We start from the raw sequence: 25,004 nt of genomic DNA, 5'->3' as shown, positions 1-25,004 counted from the left end.
CTATTTTGCCAAATTCTGGGATTATTCATTGAAAATACCATCTGTGCTCATTTGCCAATGCAATCAAGGAACTAAGCCACATATAATTTTAATCAGCCTAAATTTTAGATCTAGATCTTCAGATCTGATGTTGACCACAAAAAACTCAAGTTAAATGTAGTAGAACATCTATTTATAGCCTTATCATACTTCAGTTCATTTTAAGCTAAATTAACTTAAATAAAAAGAAGGAAAATTCTTGATTGGGCAAAATATCTAGCATTTTGTACATATCCACTTTGAAAAAAAACATTGGCTGCATTTGATGAAAAAAAAATTAGATTTATGTTAGAAAGATATATTTTTTAACAAGCTTTGTTTCTTTCATTTTGATCATCACCTTGAATCAAGATGAATTTTGCAGAAAACTGTTAAAAACTAACAGCTCCCTAACACAGCCCATGATTGTAATTGTATACAACACCACCATTTACAAGCATTATAATCAAATTCATCTTAAATTCAGAAATCACAATTTAAGATGCTAGCAATCAGAATAAACAAACAGAAACATTAAATGATAGGTGAAAAATTTATTCATGATTTGTATTACTAGAATGTAGTGGAAAAGTCTATGTTCCTCAGATGGGTGCAGGAGTTGGGACACATACTAAGGGTGAGTCTATTTCTTCATGAGGTAAAACAGGATCCTGTGGTTGATAATTCTTCACTTTGTCAACAAGAAGGGAATACATTGTATGAACTGCTTCACTGTGCTGAAAAATAAAAGCAGAACACACATAAAAACCCTATCCTCCTCTATGTAACTTTAAGTCATCCATTAAGTCCTCATCCTGCCTAGATAGTGCACCCTTGATCTATTTTTAGTGTCAAAAATCATAAATAGATTGATTATGGTTTAAGATCCTATGGCATTTCAGGAAAAGAACATTTCATCAATGGTACAGCCCCTGCTTTGTACTGAGTCAGTTTTCAATGTGCTAATAGAACCAATAGCATGCAGATAGACATATATCACCCCACTCAAACATACTATACTAACTCTGAGACTATCAGTCACCACTCTCTATGATATACAGTGTGCTTGATAAAGAATCAGTGTTTACCAATTTTATAAGAGTAATCTTAAAAGTCATTTTTAAGACTTTGTAGGGGATCAAATGCACAACCTTCCACACTTGACGCAAACAAGTTTCCACACAACCACCAAGATTCCCAAAAATTAAGAGCTGAGGTTGTTGCCTCATAAACATTTTCCCTATATCTTTGCCTAACAATTCATCACTCACATACTATTTTGAGGATTTGGATTTTTTAAAGTAGCATTTCCCAATAGTTTCTATTTTTTACCTCATTATTAGGGGCTATGCCCTCTAACAAACCCTCTAACCTGGCCGGTGGTAGTTTGTAATGTATATACCAAACTAGTCTTAAAAGGTGTCTCAGAACATTCTCCTTTGATATGGCAGGCTGAAAAAAAAGATAGTACTAAAGCAACTTCATCCAGTAATTACAAATATACCACATTATAAAAGGTAAAGGATAAAGGAGCAATGGCCCACTAACAGTACATGCAATAACGAAATCAATGTCATAAGTCATAGAGCAAAAGTTTGAAAAGATTTGGCTGAGTATCTTTTTTATTTGTAATTAAGCCAAAAGCCTGACAGCTTAGGCCAGTAAAATTACACTGGGACTTGTTAATATTAGAAGTAGCATGTAAAATATCCCTTCAGGCATACATGTATGTGTCAAAAAGCTTACCACAATGTCTGCTGTATTAAAAGGTGCCCCTTACAACATTAATCAGTGCAGTGTTTGCAACATTTATAACTAAGTTCAAAGGGACATGCATATACTACAAAATCAGGAAATCAATTTCCCACTATTATGCACAATTACATATGGAGTTGTGCTGAAATACTGTGTAATACAGACAGACTGGCAGAGAGAGAGAGAAAAAATACCAAGTTTTTTTTACCATTACCACTACTTACCAACATAAAATCATCTAAAATACACACACAGAAATCATCGTAGGCAAAATCATCTCCCATAGACAGGAGATAGGCAATAAGACAATGCAGAAATGTATCTTCATATGCTCTGTCATTCTCACAATGCACAAGAGATGGTAGGATCTGTAGCACAGCAACTTTATCCCTCTGTCGACATACCTAATTTAATGTAAAAATTCATGGTTTATGTTACTGCACAAGAAGTTATTTTAGATACTGAAAGTTATTTAATGTTGTGGTCAGTCATATATATTTTAAGGTGTCCACAAGAATGTAACGGTATCATATGTGAATGAAACTGTCATTATCATTCACAAATATCATAGCATTCTGCATGAGAGAAAAAGTTTTAAAGAATTAATATTATACACTTGCTCTCTCTCTGTAATATATATATTATTTGAATAAATATCATTACTATTACAGCAGCTGGATGGTGAATGAACATTTGATAGTAATGATATTTAATCAAATAATATATATATTACAGAGAGACTTGTAGCAAGTCTATTAAAATTAGTGTAGATCCAAGATCAAGGGACCTTATTTTCTTACCTAGGATCTTTGAATTTTCAAGTATCTCGGTTCTGGACCTTCAACCCTATTCATTAACATTTAATTGAGGACTTGCAGTTTTCCTCAAGTGGGTCATAATTTGAAACTTGGAAAAATAACCAGGACTTTTCTCTCTTGAACATGAACTTAAACTTTGCTGTTTTACATGTAGAGTGGATTACATGAAAATCTGTACCAGAGAAGCCTTGAACAATGATGGGAAAAGTAGAGACTTGCAAGAGTTATCGCTAATAGTTTAATCCAAAAAGTATTATTCTGCACATGACAATTAGACTAGGGATAGAATTCATAGTTCAACTTGTGGGTATATTAGAAAGCAATTACAATAGCAATAGAGTTGTCTTTTATAGTTTTACCTGTAGGGTGTAGTACATGGCTATCATACTAGCAATGGAGTTGTCCTTAATGAACATCATATAGGATTCAGGTGGGATTTTAAGATTATAAAGGTACTCCTCAACAGGACGTCCAACTAATCCTCTCATCTGATCCTCAACCATCATTGATGTAATCATTGGTAAAAACTTCACAATTAAACTTATATCCTGAAAAGTATGGGGTAAACAGTATAAAATGTAATCTTCAGAATGTACAAACCGTGTAAGATTCAAATACAAAACAACCTCTCAAATGCTTGACTGACTGATTGCTGTTTAATATCTTATTACAGAGATGAGTAGATTTGAACCACTGAGCAGACCTTGTTGTATTTCAGACCAACTTGAAGAGATGGAATTTTAATATGCTATCAAACCAAAGCAACAGTAAGGAAAAGGTAAGTCCCATCCTCAAAATGTCAGGTCCCCCTGTCCACTTGGCCACTTGGGTCTGTGGGACTAAGTGGACATAGGAGCCCTGACATTGTGAGGATAGGATAGTCCATAAAAGACATACCACTCAGGTTCTGAGACAACTAGTCATTACTCTAATGTTCTACATACCTACAATGTACATGTATCCCTTTCAAAAGACAAAGGAGAAGAAATTAATAATTTTAAACACTAAGCTGCATCAAAATTAATCAAAATGGATTTTTCTGTCCATGAAGCAACAGTCTGTAGTCTGCAAGTGTAACAATGTTGTCTGTCAATTCATGTATATTTAGCTGTTCTCGTGTAATAAACTAAGCTTGTGCCTACAAAATATACCAGTGTTTCTGCTAACTCTATCATGCATACTGACCCTAATTTTTTGTGTTTACCTTTAAGATGTCTTGGATATTTTTTGACAAGCACAATTCAAGTCTGATTCTGTCTCCATAATAAACCAGTCAAGAACCTTAGTAAAAATTAAATGCTTTCCCTACCTCCTGAACTTGGTTTTTTAAGAGCATATTAGAAGAAACACAGGTATTATTTTTCTTGGCCTTACTGATTTGATAAGTAGACAAAATATTACATACAAATTTAGGTTCTCTGAACAGTTGACTGTCTATCATATCCCATGAGCCAAGACCAAGTGCCATCATCCTTGTAAGGAGGACCACATCAATGTTATCCTTAAGAAAAAAAATAAAAATGAATAAAAATGTCTATTAATATTAATGTAACTTTAGGCTAATTAATTGTTGATCATGTTTCTTTGATGATTGCCAAATTTTATCTGAACAGTCGATAGTGTAATATAAATGTACATCTCATTGAAGTGATTCCCATGTCAGAGACTATCTTCACTGTTCCACCTGAGGACCCTGATTTACATTTTATCTACGGAACATTTCCATAATTTCTAAATGAGTTTAAATTTTAAGCCATTGCATATGATTTGCATTTGTAAGTAGAAGACAATACATCATACACATTGTACCTTATTTAACCGTCTTTTTCGGGGGAAATGAATCCCTCTAAACTTTCCTGCAACTTATATTTTACAATACAATGGATCAAAATAATCATAGCCCTAGTCCCTACATACAACTGACTTAACTGAAATGAAGGCTTTTATGATAGTCATAATCCTTGGTAGTGGACTTACCCTGGGTAGAATGTCGTTATTAACACAATGATGCAGAGTTTTCATCATCGACAGGGCTATTGTGTTTAATGCATAAGGATCACACAGAATCATGGATAAGTCCCTGCAAATAAAATACTTTTTCACCAATGACATCATGTAAAACATTTTTTTTTAAATATCAGTCTAAGCCATCAATTACTACCATGAAAAAAGGGAAAAATTATGGCTTAATAAATGTATTCTAAGCTGTACATGTATTTGTACAAGTTTATATGTTTATGGAAAATGCTAAAAGTGCATTTTTAATGATAAAAACTTATACATTATTTATTGCGCTAGCTTGTAAAAAGGTGATAGAATTCTTTAAATAAATCATACTGTGCATGTACATGTACTGTATGTTTGAAGTACAGTAAAGCTAGGCATACTTGACATCAAACTACAAGGTACACACGACAGCAATTTTACTAATTTATTAACATGTACTGTAAAATATCTTCCCCTGAACCATGATTTAAAATGTTTTTGTGATGATACATTGTACCATCACAATGGAATTTTCTTTAACATATAATGTAATTAGCATACCCTAGTACAAATTCCTGCCCTTTCTTGATACCATCTAAGAAGCCTTGTAACTCCCTTGATCTTTTGCTATCAATAAATTTATCTCTGATACAAGCATCGACACACCAAGTAAATTTATGACATGGATCAACTGAGCAAATTTCATTAATTTCTTGATCATGAAGTGCCATTAAAAGTTCAGCTCTGAGTGTACAATAATGAGCATTTCTTGTGCGTAAAAACAAAGTTCTAAGGAACTGTAAGACCATGTCATACAGCTTAACATTTCTTCCAACCATTTCAGCAAGTTTTTGTACAATTTCAGTTTGACGTCTGTTCCTAGGTGAAGGTAAATAGAATGTAAGTGTACTGTGTTCATGATTGAATAAAGAATTTTCTTTGTCTTTGATGTATTGTGACAATAACGGTGACACTTCATCCCCAAACAGAGCTTGATTCTCCTGCCATATCTGTCTCTTCACCTCAACTGCAGCTTCATTGTAAAGCTCCTTGTCCTCCAGAATTTTAGAAAGATATTGATCTTCAATTGCAGGCAGATGTTTTAGTATAGCCATAACTACTGGTCTCAAATTTTTCACCTTTATTACAGGAAAACATTTTTCTAAAAGTGATTGTAAAACCGTGTATCTGTCTTTCTGTTCACTGTTTGCTAATTCCGAGATTCGCGTGATTAAATTTTCACTTAATTCTTCTAGTACTGAGTTATGAAAGTCTAATCGTTTGATGTCAAAAAGGTCCAGAAATGGTAAAGCCGGTCGAAGCGAAGGAAGCAAGATTCCATTTTCTGTCTGAAATTCTTCAATGGCAGCAAGGGGATCGGAGCAATTTGTCAACGATTCTCGGAGATAGTCACCTCCTGGTATGCCAAGATCTTCTAAACCAGACATTACCGAAATATAATGCAAATCTATATCCAAACTAAGAAAGAAAGTCGCATTTCGACTAACAGGAAGTGTAGTTCTATTGTACCTCCTGATTAAAGATCTCCAAATGCAGTAACTGAGAACCAAAAGGTGATACGAGAAAGAGTTCAACTATTTATTTATTGTTGGCAATATTTTACAAAAAGCCAAGTCCTTTAACCCTGCACATCTCTGTTACATGTATAAACACCCAACAAAATTTTAAAACTATATCTTAAAACTAGTCCTAATATCTTTAAATAATAAAAACTACGCATTGCTTGCCTTGTGAGTCAGTTATTAAAGTATGTAGCCAATCCGATGGAGCCTACAATCTCCCATTACATCGGTCAAAAGTAATGACAACCGTGATATTCAAAGCTCCAGCGGGGGCATTTGTGTCCGGGAAACAGTACTTCGACTTTCATATATATTAGTTTACTTGTTGAACCAATTAAATAATTTATTGAAATACGAAATATATATTTAGCACAGTGATCGCACAATTCACCGAATAAAATCTAAGTCGGTTACGTTGCCATAATTTAGCATCATGGGTGTCAAGTGATGTTAACGCGAACTCAATATATACCGACTGCGTCGGAAAAAGCAACATACTACATCAATCACTGAATCAACCAGAGGCTGATTTCGGGCGTGGCACGGGACTAAATTGTTCGGTCTCAAATAAGAAAATTGTGTTCTGCATAAAAGTAATAAAAATTGAACACATAAATTATCCTACCCCACTCTGTGCCACAAATCCTTGATCTCTCATGAATTTTACATTCATTCGATTAGAAGCAACTAATTACCAAAAAAAAAATGTTTTCCAGCGATTTAGACGGCATTTAGTCACCTGGGCAACTAGATAGAGTATATGTATATCATTTATTAATACTTGGTATTTTATTGTATAATAAATAACATAATAACAAGATAACAAGATAAGATGTCGATACATTGATGCCAATATCAAGAGGAGTATTTAGTCAGACAAAACTTTGACACGAAAGTCTGGCAGAATACATACACAAACTGATAAAAGCAATCTACAGTTCCACGACAAAGAACATTTATAACAAGAGGTTATAAATATATTGTATATTCGTGCTAAGAATACCAGGCATACTTAACATTTAATTAACTTCCGTTAAACAAGACTGAAGTGAAATAATGTGTAACCTGGTATAATGTGTAAAATAATTCTGTCCTGTTGAAGCTGAGTAAAAATGAACCACAGTTATAATAAAAGTGGCAATTTAGCGAAATCCAAGACACGAAAATAAAATCGAAGTAGGGGCTACTGTATAAGTATGTAATTTTTTTATGATATCTAAAATTCACTCAAAACCTTGAATGGTTCTGTTCAATCAAAAGCTGAGAACAGTGCGACCATAATTTTTTAATTATATTTCATCATTTGTTTTTAGCAAAAGAACGATGCAGTCGTTCAGAATAGAAGATTATGTACAACTAACTAATCACGACAAAACTGGTTATAAATTATGAAATATACCGTAAGGTCAGTAGAAACTAGGAGTGAATGTTTCACACTAACAGAAGGACAATGTGATTGAAGCATAGCCTTCTTAATTACCAGTGGATAACAAAACAAAAATATTCCTGACAACATACATTACCACGTGTATACATATATTAATTTGACATGAAAAAAACCTTGTTGCGTTTCCTATTGGTTAACGTCATACACATAGTAATATGAATAAAACATTGTTGCGTTCCCTATTATCATGGGTTTAAGGGCCATATACATAGTATATCTCTTCATCACTTGATACTTCGGGCGCGGGCATTGACCTCACTCGCTGTCGTTTTAGTCTAGGTTTATTACTTTTAAAATGACCACACACATGTTGAGGCATTTGCATTTGGTGCCATGTATCCGCATACACATAGAACGGCTCATTGGTTTCAGGTTCAGGTCGTGTCATAGTATACGTCTGAACTGGCTCTAGTAAGCCTTCAGTTTCGTGGTTGTCATAACGGTTTTGATTTTTATCATCTGAAATAAAAAAATCATAACGTCTTAACGTTAAATTTAATCCATATATACATGTGTACAGTGAAAAAACTACGGCAAATCATATTTATTTTTTTTTATTTTAAAGGTTTCACTTACTATTTTTAGTACCCTGATAATCCGAGCTTTCATCTGTGTGGGTTTAATGTAAGTCTGTAACTAAACTTGCGTGGCAAACTCCATAGGCGCATAGAAGTGAATAGCTTAAATCACACCCTTAATTACCGAACAAGCATAACTTCTATTTGATTCGTTTGGTGAATTTGATGCCAATTTTTTAAACACATTACATCGATATTCAATAAAAAATACACTAAGGTTTCCCTAACCCGAATTATATCAGCCATTTTGTGGTGTAGGAGGAATTTCAGATCGGTACCCATGTTCATATAAGTTCGTTTTTACCCCACCCCCCAAAAAAAAACCAAAAAAAAAAAAAAAAACACACACACACAAAACAAACAAACAAGAACATTCTGGTCGATATCAGGAATGGGAGATTTTATCAATAAAATCAATACTTTGTGAAATTTTCATTAAATTCCATTTAGCAGCGAAATAAGTGTAACAGTTAAGAGAGGGATACCCAACAGCGCAAAGGGAGTACGGCCGGAAGGTCGGGCAATATAATACTCTCATTATATATCCTACACTTTGATATTGGGAGATTTAAGCGTTCTGTAAGTAATGCTTGGCAATACCAAATCCCCTACCGAAGAAAAATATGTTGATGAGAACAGAAACTTCTTGCACACGTAAAAAATCATATTATTACACCATATTATGCTTTTGATCAGTGTCGTAAAACCGTCAATACTAGCTGCATACGAGATTATACGCGATTAAAATGTTCCTCTTAAATATCCTACACATGTGTTCTATGTGTGTTTTTTGCTTGTACGAGAACAGGAAGTTTACACAAAAAGTTAAAATGACCAGTTAGCGTTGAACTTAATGTATTATTACTCAGTCTCCGATTCAGACACAGGGCTCGTTACAATTGATTATATAGGTCATAAACATTATCTGGGCCCGGATATCTATTTGTTGTCTTCAGTATGTTGTCATTGCCAGTTGTTTAATCATATTCTTAATCTGTTTCTCTGGTCAATATCACAAGCGACCTAAAGCTCGCAAAAAAATTGCGAGAAACTTATGAAAGGAAAACATTACCCGCACTTCCTGGAACCAGTTGTTTTGACTGAGAAACATTCGGGTCGCTTGGGTTACGTAAGAGTAATCATATCAATGGATCCAAGATTCTAGCGGGTCACCCGATTTTAGAGCGTATTGCATTTGTGCCATTTCGGATGTTGAAAGCAAGCCAAAATCAGTGGCATAGAATATTTGACGACTTTGAAAACTTCAGTCTCTGATTTTTTGGTGTAATTCAACAATAGGGAAAATATTTTGGAGCAATTAAATAACATTGGCGCAAAAGGACGACCAAAAAAGATTAGTAATACCTTTCTCGCTTTTCTTTAATATAGATGGTTCTATTCCATGAGAAAGAAGTTGTTGACGTAACTTGATGTTCCTGAAATAAAGTTTAACATAGATTTAATTAATAAATAATAAAAACACACATTTGCGCTTCTTCATATATTGTGTTAAAATGGATTCTATATCTTGCATATACTATTCAATAACAAAATGCAAGAGTTTCGTGACAAAATTGAGAGCCCATCCGAGGGGAAAAATGGGCTGTCATCGGATCTATAACAAGCGTCACATAAAATAGAGTAATTTTCGATGGGACGTAAAACTAGATGTTTTCTTGGCAATTTTTCCGACGCACTCGATATAGTTTCGCTTTTTACCCTTTGGCCTTAACGACGCAAGTCACATGATGACAGATCGCAATTCTGTTTCCCGATTGGCCAAATACTGATAACTTAGTGGCGTTCGAAAAAAATGTACCGAAAATTGCGTTCCATGTTTTAATTCCTGAATGAAATGTAGAAAAATTATAAGTAAAAAGAACGAAATGTTACCGCATCGGCTATCTTTTTTTAAAGATAGTACTTGTTTTTTTTTCTCAGAACTTTGCGATATCATCCAGCTACAAAAGATATAACCCGAGCGATTCAGTTTCTCTCCTAATCCTACATATAATTAACAGAAGTAAAATAACTTTGGTGAAATAGGCATATATTCAGAAAGCTATCATTTAGGTAACAAAATACCCTTTCGTGTCATAAAGTGTATACGAGCATGTTCATTGACTATTCCACAGTTATCACAAAAGGGTCTATAATATAATAAAATGATAAGAACCAGCATAGTAAACATACCAAAATAAAACACCACACAACAGTATAATCAGGATTATAATAACAATAACCAAGGGAATAGCGACTGTACACTGTGCGGGACAATCTCTTAAATTATCTATCTCGACCGAATCCAAACATAATGGATCATTCACCATTGATGTATTCTTATCCAAATCTTCAAGTGGAGGCGATACACCTATTCTATCTGTTTTTGATTTCACACTGGTTGTTTGTAAAGACTTAGCAGTAGTCTTTTCTTGCTTATTTGACTCCTGCCTATTTAGTTCCATTTGATGGGGTCTTGTTCCTTTATTAAGCTTGTTTTGTTTTGGAATAGTTTGCTTTGCCTTGTAAGGTTTCTTTTGTTTTGACGTTGGCTTGACCTTGTTCTGTCTTTTTTCCTTTGGAATGGTTTTCTTGAACTTTTTTGGCTTTTTTTGCTTCGAAATAGTTGATGTTGACTTGTAAGGCTTTTCTTGTTCTGATCTATTTGACGTTGCCTTTTTAGGAACTTTTTGTTTAGGTCTTGTCGATGTTGACTTGTCAAGCTTATTTTGATGTAGTTTTGTTTTTCTTGCCTTGGTATACCCTTTTGTTACTGGTTTATGTTGTGTTTGACTCGTACTTTCCCTGAAGACTGGAGGACCTATAAGTCGCCCATCATCCCCTTTCTGGCTTTCTTGGTAAATGCCTAAAACAATGAAAATTTAATATAAATTCGTTACATAAACTTGACACTCCATTGACTTCAGTCCTAATATAAAAGTATTTGTTTAGAAAAATTCCTGGAGAAACACAGACTTTCCTCATTCCCGATCGATTCAATTTTGAGGAATCGTACAGGGCAGTATTAGATCTCATACTTGTAATGGTTGTAAGGGATACAATGAAATGCCTTGGAGTCTCTACCGACTAATACCGATTAACAGCTCAATTTAACATTATAATGTCGGAAGTCTAGCTACCCATTCATTTGTTATACAAAGACAATTTATAGAGGGGAAATCTATTGGAAAACTAATGTGGGAACTCATTTCTAATATCAGGAAATTGTGGTAATTTTTTTAAAACATCAAAACAAAATCAAGAATGCGGTCTTCGGAATGCTGAGAATATATGGCAAGCCGTTGTGGAATTTATTCCCCATTTATTGATATTAATATATATTTAACAACATGTTAATAAATATTCATCAACATGTACATAAACGAGTTATTGATATCAATAAATAGATTAATTAGTAACATGTTGATAAATCATTTATTGATATAAATTGAACGAATTATTAACATGTTAATAAATATTAATTAACGTGTTATTAAATTGTATTCTGGACTATGCCGGGCAATATCCAATAAAATAAGCAATTACAAACACTTTTCAGACCACAATTAAACCACCAATAGTGGCTCCCCTTTTATCAACACGTTAATAATTCACCTATTTATTGCTATCAATATATGATTTATTAACGTGTTGATAAATCGTACAATTTATTGATATCAATAAGTTATTATTAACATGTTGATAAATATCTATTAACGTGTGAATAAATATGTTATATTTATTGATATCAATAAATAACAATTTATTGATATCAAGAATTAATCTTTACTATCAATAATTCATTTATTGATATTAATAAATAGGTAATAAATTCCACAACGGCTTGCCATAAGAATGGAAAAATCGTGTTGATATGTAACATATTTAATGCGTTTCTCTAGAAATAATAACAATTAACAATATTGGCAGATTCATTCGTTACTATCAGATGGCAACATGGCGAAGATACTTCTATTAGGGCAGCTGTTTGTAACAACAAAATGTGCTATCACTGAACAAACACTCCGTGAAATGATTTTTTATGTAACTGGACATAATTAACCGATCAGTTGTCTATTGGACACATATCGGTCATAAATCGAATCAAAAAGCTTTCGAACAGGACTTTCTGATCAAATCTATCGGAATTTAATCGATAAGTGATCAAATCAATCAATTATTATTCGTTTCTGACCGATAAGTGATCAATGATCAGTCTGATCGATTAGTTTTAGCGGGAGGTAAAGACATATGTACTATTACTATCTATACTTAGGTCAAACTCTTCAATGCATTTATATTTTCCACAAACATAACAGATTATCAATTCCATATGACTTTTGACTGTGCTTCTCTCTTATAGTCCTTCTGGTCATGTCATCACTGGAGACTTGAATATCATTGAGAATGAACTCTTACGTAAGGTAGTTTCTCATAGCCAAAAATTAAGAGAACCACAGCACATCAATTGGAAACTTAATTTCAAAACCATAATGGTTGCTGTTGAAGATTTTGCCAGATCATGTATAAAGAGAGAAAAGGACCAAGAACCAGAAATCGAGTCCTTGTCCGAATAGATACATGCCATCCGATCGTTGGTACGGAATCGTATTGACAATCTCTAGAAATGTGTCAATAAAAGACCCAAGTCCATATTCAACGATCGTGAGGCACTTGAATGCCTTTCCTCATATGAGAAATAAGTTATCGTCCCTGTAGACAAAGCTTCAAACAACATTGTATTTGTTTGTAAAGCGCATTACCTCAGTTGCCTTATTAAGGAATTGGATATTGATAGTAACATCCGAGGTAATGGCACATACAAATGTTCTACCTTTGACAAAGATGAAATCCTAAACAACCACAAGTCCTTTATGTCTTCTCTCAACATCGAAACAAAATGTGAGAACTTATTTTTCTTGTATCGAATTCCCATAAGAATCCATACAAAGAAAGGTATAAAGCAGGATCTTCATCTTGCCCCACGATGGAGATGTCAATTCATCATACTAAGATACTGTCCGCAGAGGATGGATAGCAAGCTTGTTACCCCTTTCGTAGTGGCATTAATCATATTTGGATACTTAAAAATTCTAAAGATTTACTTCAAAACCTAAAATCCCACCGCTTTTCGAAAATTAGTTCTCTCCAAACTTTTGACTTCTCAACTTTTTACACTACGTTACCACACGATAAACTGAAATCTCTTTGAAAGGACTTATTCGTAAATCCTTTGGTGTTTCAACAATTATGTTGATCTTGGTTACAATTCCACATATTTTTCTAAAACATCGAAGAAGGACAAAGTGTGCTACACAGTAAAGCAGGATTGCAATAAGCTTGATTTCCTCATTGATAACATATTTGTCATATTTGGAGGCGCAATTTTCAACAAGCTGGCATTCAAATGGGCACTAACTGTGCTCCTCTCTTAACAGATTTGTTTTTATTTTCATATGAGACTGAATTTCTTCAGAATATTGTAAATAATAAAAAAAAATTAAAAGATTCTAAATCCTCCAACTTTACATACAGATATATTGATGATGTATTGTCCATCAACAACCCTTCTTTTGGTAAATAGTTACCCTCAATATATCCACCAGAGCTCAAGATAAAAGAGACAACAGAAACAGCTTGTTCTGCATCTTTCTGGCCATACATTTCGAATTTGACAACAGTGGTCATCTCAGCCTAAGATTTATGATAAAAGAGATGACTTTGATATAATAAATTTTCCTTACCTGTGCAGCTATATCCAGTCATCTCCTGCATATGGTGTTTATATTTCACAATTGATTCGCTACGCTAGAGCAAGTACTAAGTACACTGATTTCCTTGAATGCCATAAATATCTGCATGGCAGACTCTTGAATCGGGGGTATTAAGAAATGCGTCTTAAAAGTTTTTTTTTAACAAATTCTTTTTTTTATCAGTCCTTGGTTGAAAAATACTTATTTTCTTCAAAAATAATATGTAATGATTGTTTTATGTAAATTATTCTTTGCGTTGATGTGACCACTGGTTTACCGATTATGACAATTAAATTTAATTACCACTGGTATATTCACGCCGCAATGGAAGAGTAAGGCTTAGTCCGCTACAAAACCTAGATTTAAGCCACCATTTCGTTTTAAGCGCCTGTACCAAGTCAGGACTATCGCGGTATCAGTTGTTGTTACCCTTATTATATTCTTCAATAGAAAGATTCAAGATTAATAGAGGATCACGAAACTGACACAGAAAACAGCTGTTATTTAACTGAACTACAAGAATTCAAACTTCTTTTAAGCAAAAAGAAACAATTTGTAATAAAACTTACAGGGGTCAACATGTGTCACTGTAGAATACTTTCTGAGCTGTGGATCCGTATTCACTCTCCCAAAAAGAAATATACTGATATTCGCCTTGTACTCTACTACAACAATTTGTAACAAAACTTACAAGGGTCAACATGTGTCACTGTAGAATACTTTCTGAGCTGTGGATCCGTGTTCACTCTCCCAAAAAAAATACACTGATATTCGCCTTGTAATCTACTACATGGTGTTTTGGGCAAAACCATTTTTAACGTATCATAACGATCGCCTGAAATGAAAAAAAATCCATTAGTTACTGTGCAAAAGGGGTGAGGGTGTGATTTAACAAAAAAGTCATTCTAGAGAGTTGTAAACTTCATCTTATTGTCGACAACTGGATGTTTTTGTAAAGTCAACGATAACTTTTCAAAAATAAGTATTTCAAGAAAGGTAACCATTCAAAGTAATGCTCATTACAACAATATATTATCTAATTTAAGATTGAACAGAATAGCTCTTTTTTAACTTTTATCAATGCAAACATAAGACCATATAAGTCATAGCATTATATAACATCACACAATAATAGAAAATAGAACACATTTATACACATTTAAACTTTCACAACGTCGAGACTGTTTTCAATTGGTCTTCATTTGTCAGTTCTAATGACTGTTTAATAAAAGACGCTACAGCCTTAATTTGTTTTAATGGTGTGACCAGTTTTTCAGTATGCTTTGTTTAATAAAAGTCTGATATTGATACGTAAATTGTCATTTATTTTACAGGAAGAAATAAGTTCCATCACCAACAACTCTGAATACATTACACAAATCACAGGTGTCACCATCAAATACTTCTAATTAAATCAACACAACGATTTGAACATTCTAACTCCATATTTCTACAATCGCTGAATTGGACCAAATCTGTGACCTTGACATCATAAATATGGAGTCATTGCGTTGATTTAATTGAAAGTATTTGATAGTGATACCTGAATGTGTTTAGTCATCAGATTAATCATTTTTCAATTGATTGCTGTGAAGTAAATAGTGATCAATTCGATTTTATTTGCAAAAAAATGAGTTGAAGCAAGGTATCCTCAAATCTGCAAACAAGTACAGTACAACGGAAGTAGCTTCGCGGATTTGTTATGAGACGTGCTGGTGCGTTGTGATTCTTTTCACATCTTGTATAGCAGAGCCTATAAGCTAGCGAACAAATAAGATATATGGCTTCAATCCAGATGTATTAGTGATTGGTCTTATCTGAATAGCGGACTTTGTACCACGGTGCTTTCCTTTTGTGTCAATTATCATTTTATTAGTGCCAAAATAAGTATCTTTCATTTGCGTCATAATATTTTTCCCCAGACACAGGTAAATGGACCAACAGATTATTTAGATATTACAAACATGCACACATATAAAACGAGAAACCGTTGACATTACCCCATATATATATATGCCGCTATCTTTAATGGGTGTGGATTATGGTTATGGTCGAACGATAGTTTTACTTTCCGCGCCAGGTTTTACCCATGCTTTATAAGCTTTTTGATCATCTTTTTTTATAAATCCCAATTTTTCAACACACTGCAATGTCCTTGACACTCTGATTGAAAGGGTACTTATAGTATTAAGTATTTGGTTCAACACCCAACTACCCGCTGAGATATCTTGGTAAATGACACATTACTTTAAAGAGGTAGGGCTTGGGTACAAGAAAAGCATTGTCCTCCGTAAGTGCATGTACATCGAGTATTCCCCACGCACGTTCATCATTTATCCAACAGTTAGCACAAAAGAGTCTAGTATTCAATGTAAAATCAATATATCTGTGAAATATCAGAAAAGTTTTACTCATTTTTTGTGGCACAAATGAAATGTACCAATGTAAGAAAAAAAGATAACTCAAAATACGTGCAAATGCAATGCGCCCGTAAACAAATTTGAATACATCTCTTTGGACGTAAAATGTTTCATACATCTTTTCAAAACAGAAAACTTACCGTTCGATTCTATTAAAGAGGCCTTTTTGAATTCAGACACTTTCTGTTTTTTAGACCATAGAATCACTTCAGGGCTCACTCTTCCTACTATCAACTCAAACTTCTTCGTCTCCGGGTTCAAACGTTTTATATAAGCATTTCCGGGGTTTATCAAATTGCCATTTTCTAGTGAGCAGGTAAACGTGTTACTTCTTGGATGAAATGATCCTCTTGCTTCAACAACTATTAAAATACAAAAAAAATATCTTAATGACTTAATGCATATTTGACACGTGGGATATTTAGGGCGGATCCAGGGTTTCATGGTAGGGGCGTAAATAGAACTACAGGCTTAGCGAAACGAGGCAAGAAAAAAAAGAGGTAGAATTTGTGAAAAATCAAGATTTCATACAAAAAATATCTTTTCCATTCTAAGTAGCCTATATGGGGCGTACGCCGGGTCCGCTTCTATAAATTCGCCCCTGAAGTACATGTATGTTTGTGTGTTGATTTAGGTACTTAATGTGTAATGCGTTTAGGTTTCAGAAACTCCGATATTGGAGACTGAGAATTATACTTTTTTTTGGTAAGATCTTTTGTTGACCGTCCCCATTTTTACCTACTTTTATGGTAAGTTGCCTCCTGGTGAAGTATTTTAAGTAGTACTCCAGCTAAGAATCGTGCAAAATGTAACTCATGGTTGGAAAGCCTACACATTTTTATATTTGATATTTTGTTTTAAATGTTAACTTAAGGTAGACAGATATTAAAATGTGGCTTTTCATATAACTCTTGTTATTAGTAGATAAATTTTAAATGTGCTGTAGAATTCAAAATTAAGGGAGCTAACTCTGTAAATGACTTTCAAATACAATAGAACCTGTAGGATCTTTAATGGGAATTATCTCATAAGAGCAGACAGATTGCAATGAATAATTATATATTTCATCATATAGACCTATAAAGCAACTTAATTACAAAGTAAAAAATTCGTCGCTTTTTTGGGGTGTATCACATATAACAAAATTTGCTTGATCCTTACAAAGACTACTACTTATTTACAGAGGACCCTCTTTTGACCAATTATAACTATGGAGGTCGTCTGTGGGCTTACTTTCACCACAGGTGGTCAGTAGAATAACTTTATTGTCCCGCAGTCTTTTGTTGACTTACTTTTAATAACAGGTCACTGAAGTCTTATTTTTGTTGGTTGGACATGCTTTGTTGACTTCCAATGATGAGTGGTCCTCGGTGACTACTTCAACTTATTAATAATAACAATGTCACTCATTGGTTGAGTTTATTTTTATAATGAAATGACCGATACAGTCACTTTGAAATGGAGAGGTGTCAGTCGGTGTCCCTGAGAAAAAAGGGTGGTGGTGCTAGGCTATTAGCCATTTTTGTCAATTTTACACATGAAAAATGCAAATTTTCCAAAAAAAGAGGGGATGTCTACCCTCTGCACCTACTCTGGATCCCCACTGTACTATCTTTCATTTACAGATGCAGAATTCTTTGTTGCCTTACATCGCTTGAACTTCCTCCTGTTTAGTAATACTTTTTTTTCCCCGAGGCCACTTTAAGATTGACTTCTTCTGTTGTCCCACTGTATTACAGTTAGTATTTGTCGACTTCCTTTTTTCACGCATTTCTTCGACTCGCTGTATCTACGGAAGTCATTTCTTCTTTCACTTTTAGACAGGAGCGATTGTTAGTTAAATTACTTTACTAAATAAAGCTATGAAATTTCTTCGTTTTTATTACTGACAGGAGGCTTTCTGACAATTTTTACTTACTGTTATTGTTGGGGGGGGGGGGGTCATGCAATTACCTACACTTCTTAATCGTGTGGGGTGGAATCCGCTTATCCGCTTTTGACCCTTATATACTTTTGTTGACCATTCTATTAGAATAAACTCGGATGGACAAAGGGTAGACTTTTGCTGGACCTACTTTCACTGAAGATTTGCCAACCATTGACTTAGCTGGTGATCAGCCGTCAATTCGCTGTTATTACAGAAGGTATCATAAATGGTGACCGACTTATACTGACAAGAGAACTATTGACTTACTTTTCTTTTTACGGAATACCTTTACTTTTACTCATTTACTGTAACCAGCTGTTAAATGCTTGTGTTACTAAAGGAGGTCCTATAGTGTCTTGTGACCGACGGGAAGTCATCTAATAACTTACTGTAATGACGGGAGGTCTGCTGATGACTTACTTTTACTGACGGTAGGTCCTCTAGATAAGGATTTACTTTTACTGACGGGAGGTACTAGTACTCTTTCTTTTACATATTGTGGTCTGATTACATAATCTAACTTACAGGATGACCACTGTATACTTACTACTATTAACGGGAAGTCCAACGTTGACCTTCCTTTCCTGTCTCGTGTAATAACTCTCTAGAGAATACATATCATTATTTTGGTTTGGCCTACTGTATTGATCACTCTATAAGAAAATACAACCGTCAAACATATATAATAGCAATAGGGGCCGATTACTTGAATCTGTCGGAGTCAAAAGTCTTGTTTTTTTTCAATTTTACTGCACAATTGAACACTATTTTCATACTCAAATGTTTATCGCTTCAACATAACTCTTTATACAACACCTTTATTTAATTAAAAAAAAAACAAAACAAAACAAAAAAACAAAAAAAAACAAACAAATAGACTCTTTTGTGGTAAGTTAATGAGCATGCCCAATAAACACTTCCGGCTCAGGTAGAACAAAAGAATTTTCTTTGAGCAAGCGCCTATTGAGCATGCTCCATGCATGCTCAACGACTATCCGAAACGGGTCTATTCAATCCAACAAGATTTTATAGTCGCACGCAAACCAAATGCATATTTTCTACAACTTATGCTCATATAAGCGCCCAAAATTATTCTGAAGGAATCCATCGATTTTAAAAAGAATCATTTTATCATTCTTAAGCCTTAATTTTAGGACAAAGTTATCAAAATTTTCCAACAAAAGTGGGAAAGGAAGGGTTAACCTCCAGAGCTGCACCCCTGGAACCACCACTTTTTATAGGATCGTAAGTAGAGTAATGAAAGTGGAATGTTAGCGATACAGCGACCGGGTATGTATAATGCTATTCTCCGGAGTCAATTCTTGACCGTTGATAAAAAAGAAGAATTTTTTATCTGCAACAACTACAAGAACACAGCATTTTGTTCATGTTATTTACTGAAAATGGGGACTGATTAACTTCCGGTTATATTAGTCTTGGACTTTCGTCAAATGTTACACGTAACCGATTAACCTGTTAAAGTTTTTTTTTGTCTGCAAAAACATATGACTCCCCCCATTCCGCAAACTGTATCCACTTGCAGTATCCACCATGAGAACAGCTTCATAAAATTCTGTTGAGAGGCTGCAGAGAAGTTGCGCTGAACAATTTAGTAGTTTCAGAGAATTTGATCTGATAAGGTAATTATCAAGATTTTTGACAAGTTTCTAAGTTCAAAGAGGCATTACTCCCACAAAAAATAGCGGATACAAATTTGCTGGTAATATGCACAATAATATATGTTCTTGCTATATACCAAGTTTCGTAAAATTCTGTTAAATAGTTTCAGAAGAGTTGCGCTGACAAGGTAATTTATGAGGATTTTTGGCAAATTTTTAAGTTCAAAGGAGCATAACTCCTACAAAAATTGGGGGATCAGAATTTCCTGGTAATATGCACAACTGCATAGGATGTTCTTGCTACATGCAACGTTTCGCAAAATTAGGTTCTGTAGCTTTAGAGGAGTTGCGCTGACAAACTTTGTGTTGGACGGACAGACAGACGGACAAGCCAAAAATAATATGTCTCCACCAAAGCCAGGGAAACATAATAATCACAAATATCTGAACTCAGAGCGATTCCATTTCGAGTTGACGGAGACCGCTGTTGTACAGTTTATTGAATGAAAGTGAGCATGTGACTGTATGTGGTCATAACACGCATCACCATGATAATTGATGAGCATTTTATTTTACTGAAAATACAAATTCCTCATGTATTGTTTTTAGACAGAATGTCCTGAGCATGAAAAGGGACATATTGACAAAGTTCAAGATAAATCACGTCATCGATTGAAACAATATAACAGAAAAAATATTGTAAAAAAATATAAACATATATATTTCTGTATTACAAAATGTTCTGAGATAATTGTTTTCTAATTTATCTGAAGTATACTAAAAGCCTTTTAAAAAGAAATACACAAAGTGTTTCTATTAATTATAAACAATATAAGTCCTCATACACACCGAACTGTGTTGTCGAGCTTCCACTGAATTCTGGGAGTCCAGTAAACCTAAAACAAAATTTCATTAAAATCTAATTTATACAGTTTGTAGAAGGCAGTAATTACAAATTAAAACACAATGATTATATCCGGGTCATTTGCAAATTTTCCGGAGACTGAAATTAATTATCTTATAAAAGATAGATTACAGATCGTGAACAAATCGATGATAGATGTCAAATATTGCAGCTTGATCGTGAAGGGAGGATGTAAATAATCGTGAAAAAAAAATATGTTTACCTTTTTTCGACAATATCAGCAAAACTACTGGGGTACACTTGATCAGAAATACATGTATATCAAGGACTAGCTGTTTTTGTTACTATTTCAATGAGTTCACCTAAATGCTACATTTACAGCATACATGAATATGCAGATCTAGATAAGCCTGTAGTTTCGACACGTCGTTAAAACGACATGGGTAAGATGGGCACACAACCTTATTGTTTTCTATTAATGGTGTACAAATTTTAATTATGGTTTAGCTTCAATTTTCAATATATATACAGCATCGTATTACAAGTCTGCGCACCTTGCAAGTCTGCACATCAATTATCTTGCATTTGTAGCTATCTTAAAAAAGTTTTAGATAGTTTCCTGTGCAGTTTTTGCAAATGATGAGTACATCAAAACTTGTGTACTTCATTTCAAGCTCTCCTCTGATGGTGATAATATATTTTTAATAAGTTCGTGAGAGAGTAAAAGAAAATTAATAATATTTATTTTTACAGTCAATTAAGTGTTAGACATGTCAGTTATTTCCATTCCTTCTTAAATATGTGTTTTGGATTTTTTTTGGGTTCAAGTTTGCTGTTTTTAGGCCAATATTGTTACCGACTTCCTGTATTCGTAATTTCACTGACAGTACTTTACATACGCATATGATTTCCAAAATTATATATGACTACTCCACATTAAGCTGCTGATTGGTGCCGTGTTTACCGTCAAATTTCATAGTTCTAGCTTCAAACGAGATCAAAGCGTACCCCTTCTACGTGTTTTTTTTTGCATGTATGAGAACGGGAAGTTTACACTAAAAGATGAAATGATCGTTAGCATTGAATGTTATCCACTTTCCGATTCAAACACAGAGCCTCCGACGACACAATTGACTGTGTAGGTCATATATATATTACCAGGACCCCGCTACTGCCACTTGTTTAGTCTGTTTCCTGGTCAATATCATAAGCGACCGAAAGATTGCTAAAAATTTGAGAGAAACTTGTAGAACGAAAACTTTACCCGCACTTCCTGGTAACCAGTTGTTTTTATTCAAAAACATTCAGGTCTTCACGGTTACGAAAGAGTAATCTTATCAAGGAAACCAGCGGAAGTCACTCGATTCTAGACGTCAATTCGGATGCTGAAAGCAAGTCAAAATCGGTGGCATAGAATATTTGACGATTAGCGACTTTGAAGACTTAAGTCTTTGATTTGAATATTGAAATATAAGTTTCCTACCTAAAATTAATAATGTTGATAGTAGTGTCCAACTGAATAGCCTTCTGCTCTGAAGTTAAGTGGATAACATGCACGGATTTATAATACAGACATCCAGTCTAAATAAACAGTGGGTAGAAAAATAAAATCATATCATTTTCTTTGGTTATTGTTCTTACAGATTACTTTTTATCATGTCTTATTTTAGAGAAAAGTTCTGTCTTTCTACTATCATATTGTGCAAGCATGGTGTATTTATGTATTTCTTCCGACATTGACGCTCGGGATTCTTAGGTGGGCAGACATATAATAAGGCACTGTATAGACATGCAAATAAAAAAATGATCAGTGGCATAAGAATAATTTCCAAATAACCATCCATGAATTAGTTTCCAAATTATGTTAGAACATGGGCAATTGTTTTGATCTTTGACGTGTAGGTGTACTTGAAAACTGATCGATTTCGAAAGTTAGCTATCACTGGGAAGAACAATGTCTGTAACCATTTTAGCAGACGTTTTATCTTTTTTTAAAATAATTATTCTTGTAACAAAATATGAATTCAAAATGGTGTCAAAAGGAATACCGATCTTCCATGTGACCATGGGGGTAACAGTGGTTCACTACTATCTTAACATCATTCAACAGCATCAGGCCACATAAGCTTGTTCCCACCATCAAATATGCAGCTCAACTAGGTTTGAGGATATATATTTTGCGTATTTGATAGATGGAGTAAGCCCCTGTTGATTGAGCAAGAAACATAAGTTGATAAAATTTAATAAAACCTTTATTTGTTTTAAATCCTAAAACAAATATTCACATGGAGTTACCTCTACTGAAAATATATAGTCCGCAAGCAAAATGTGATTGTGTCAGTCACGTCAGACGGTTGCACGTTGACTCCACATGAATCATAACATGGTGTAAAATAATCTGATTTGGAGATTTTTATTTCTCAGATATGTGACCTTGAAAATACAAATTAGCTTTGAATTTTCAGACTGGTTCTAAGCATGTAAACATTATACCACTGTCTATAATAAAGAGTAGTGTTGATCAGTCTTTACTCTTTTTTAAAATCAGACAGAAGGTGATTCTTGCATGTCAAAACCCATCGATTTCAGTTTTGTTTCTTGTTCAGAAGCAACTACCGATCACATAACAACTTTTAGTTTTTCATTTGGAAGTTGCACTTTTGAGATAAAAATTATGTAGATTGTATATGCTATTTGCACTTTGAAAGAGTTATCGTTCTTGATTTGGGTTCATTTAGTTGACTTTAGGGGGAGATAAATGTATAATTTTCTAAAAAAAATGCAGATCTGAATGCAGAAATGATTATCGTTATGTGAATGTGTAGCTTATGTAGACTGAAATAGCATTGTTTGTTCAGTGGGGTTTTCTACACCATGGACATGGCCCATGAATCACTTTACCATTGGCATTGCCGGCATTGGCAGTGTCAGAATTTTATTTGGACAGGTACTTAACTTGTTAACCATCACTTTCTGCCCAATAATTTTATTTCAGTATATTGACAAAACTTTCATACCTACCAAAACAAAGAAGAAAAATGTGAATATTTTTCATCACAATATCTTTGAATCCTCTTGAAAACAAACGGAAGTTGACCTGCAGGAAGAGTTATGCACCTTTTTGGTAAGTCCTCATACCAAATAAAATATATAGGGCCTGATATGGAACGCCATAACTGTCTTATCTGGTCAATCATATTTATACGCGGTGGTTTTCTTTATATTCGATACTTTCTTATTTATTGGCGGTTGTATTATCTTTATATGTAGTGATTTTATCTTGATATGCGGTGGTTTTACCTTTATATTCGGTGGGTTTACCATTATATGCGGTGGTTTTATCTTTATATGCGGTGGATTTATCTTTATATTCAGTGGATTTACCTTTATATGCGGTGGTTTCATCTTTATATGCGGTGTATTTTTCTACATCAGCACTCTCCTATATATGCTGTTCAAATTTCATTACATGCTGTAAAAAGCTTTGATTGTCTCAATGCAAGGCTTAAATGCTCGGATTTTTTTAAACATGGTCAATTTTGTACAGTACATAATGACATTGTGAAAAAAAAAATAGAGAAAATTTTGCAAAAATTAGGCTTCGAGAATCTTATGGAATCATTTTAAAGGAAAAAAATAACATCCGACATTATTGGACATCTATCTATTTCTCAAATAGAACAGTTAGGTGTAAAAGATAGATCGGAAATGATGAAATTATGCCTGAAATATTTGCCATATGGAAGCATTTTTCAATTTCAATTCTTAAAATGAGGAATTTTCGGAATTTCATACTTTCTTCCATTTCACCAGTAATAGACATTGTTTTTTTAAATACCCTAATTCAATCAAGCTTTTGTGTATTCAAACACATTTATTTAGCATCTAACCTTTCTAATGAGCCAAGGAACTGCATAATTAAATTTGGACGAACTGTACACATTGTCTACCTGGTATTTATTATGGAGATCTTCTTCTATCGATCATATTGTCAAGCAAATATGTTGTTATTGTCCCGATGACAAAATATTTAAAAAGGGAAATTTAAGAATCAGACAGATTATCAAGCATTATAGCAAGTAAATTGGGAATTTTTGTTTAAAATATCACAGTTTTAACATAATTTTGATTTTGTTTGCTATCCTTATTTTTACACATATAAGGATAAGGTTTCAAAGGAGCAGCTATACGATGAATTACTTGCAAACTTGTATCCAACACCATTTAATTAACGA

At 33.9% G+C, this 25,004-nt stretch overlaps 2 protein-coding genes across 2 annotated transcripts; both read right to left on the bottom strand.

Moving 5' to 3' along the window:
- Positions 1–557: 557 nt before the first annotated feature.
- LOC148612820 (negative elongation factor B-like) lies at positions 558–6,924 on the bottom strand. Its single transcript, XM_088594561.1, has 7 exons — positions 5,139–6,924; positions 4,569–4,671; positions 3,997–4,092; positions 2,951–3,139; positions 1,998–2,177; positions 1,351–1,470; positions 558–755 (listed from the first exon to the last, which is right to left on the bottom strand). Exons 1-7 carry the CDS (start codon positions 6,023–6,025, stop codon positions 621–623), a joined length of 1,710 nt encoding a protein of 569 aa, XP_088450687.1. The 5' UTR covers positions 6,026–6,924; the 3' UTR covers positions 558–620.
- A 3-nt stretch (positions 6,925–6,927) lies between these two features.
- Positions 6,928–23,876, bottom strand: LOC148612819 (uncharacterized). Its single transcript, XM_088594563.1, has 8 exons — positions 23,791–23,876; positions 20,754–20,800; positions 18,833–18,938; positions 16,499–16,720; positions 14,630–14,773; positions 10,379–11,051; positions 9,551–9,621; positions 6,928–8,066 (listed from the first exon to the last, which is right to left on the bottom strand). The coding sequence occupies exons 1-8, from the start codon at positions 23,822–23,824 to the stop codon at positions 7,801–7,803; spliced, it is 1,563 nt and encodes a 520-aa protein (XP_088450689.1). The 5' UTR covers positions 23,825–23,876; the 3' UTR covers positions 6,928–7,800.
- Between the last annotated feature and the right edge of the window lie 1,128 nt (positions 23,877–25,004).

The sequence above is a fragment of the Perna viridis genome, chromosome 7 (genome assembly GCF_037379345.1).
Source record: "Perna viridis isolate PV_CMFRI_1.1 ecotype Kerala chromosome 7, ASM3737934v1, whole genome shotgun sequence".
NCBI lineage: Eukaryota > Metazoa > Mollusca > Bivalvia > Mytilida > Mytilidae > Perna > Perna viridis.
The sequence above is the reverse complement of the archived record's forward strand: the minus strand, read 5'-3'. Positions and strand labels throughout refer to the sequence as shown.

Coding starts and splice junctions, on each gene's coding strand:
- LOC148612820 (XM_088594561.1), bottom strand. CDS start 6,025: ATGTCTGGTTTAGAAGATCTTGGCATACCAGGAGGTGACTATCTCCGA. Junction 4,672..5,138: donor GGGCAGGAATTTGTACTAGG/GTATGCTAATTA, acceptor TTTTATTTGCAG/GGACTTATCCATGATTCTGT. Junction 2,178..2,950: donor CCATGTACTACACCCTACAG/GTAAAACTATAA, acceptor ACATTAAATTAG/GTATGTCGACAGAGGGATAA.
- LOC148612819 (XM_088594563.1), bottom strand. CDS start 23,824: ATGAAAAATATTCACATTTTTCTTCTTTGTTTTG. Junction 18,939..20,753: donor AAGCTCGACAACACAGTTCG/GTGTGTATGAGG, acceptor ATTTTCTTATAG/AGTGATCAATACAGTAGGCC. Junction 11,052..14,629: donor AGTGACACATGTTGACCCTT/GTAAGTTTTGTT, acceptor TCATTGTTTTAG/GCATTTACCAAGAAAGCCAG.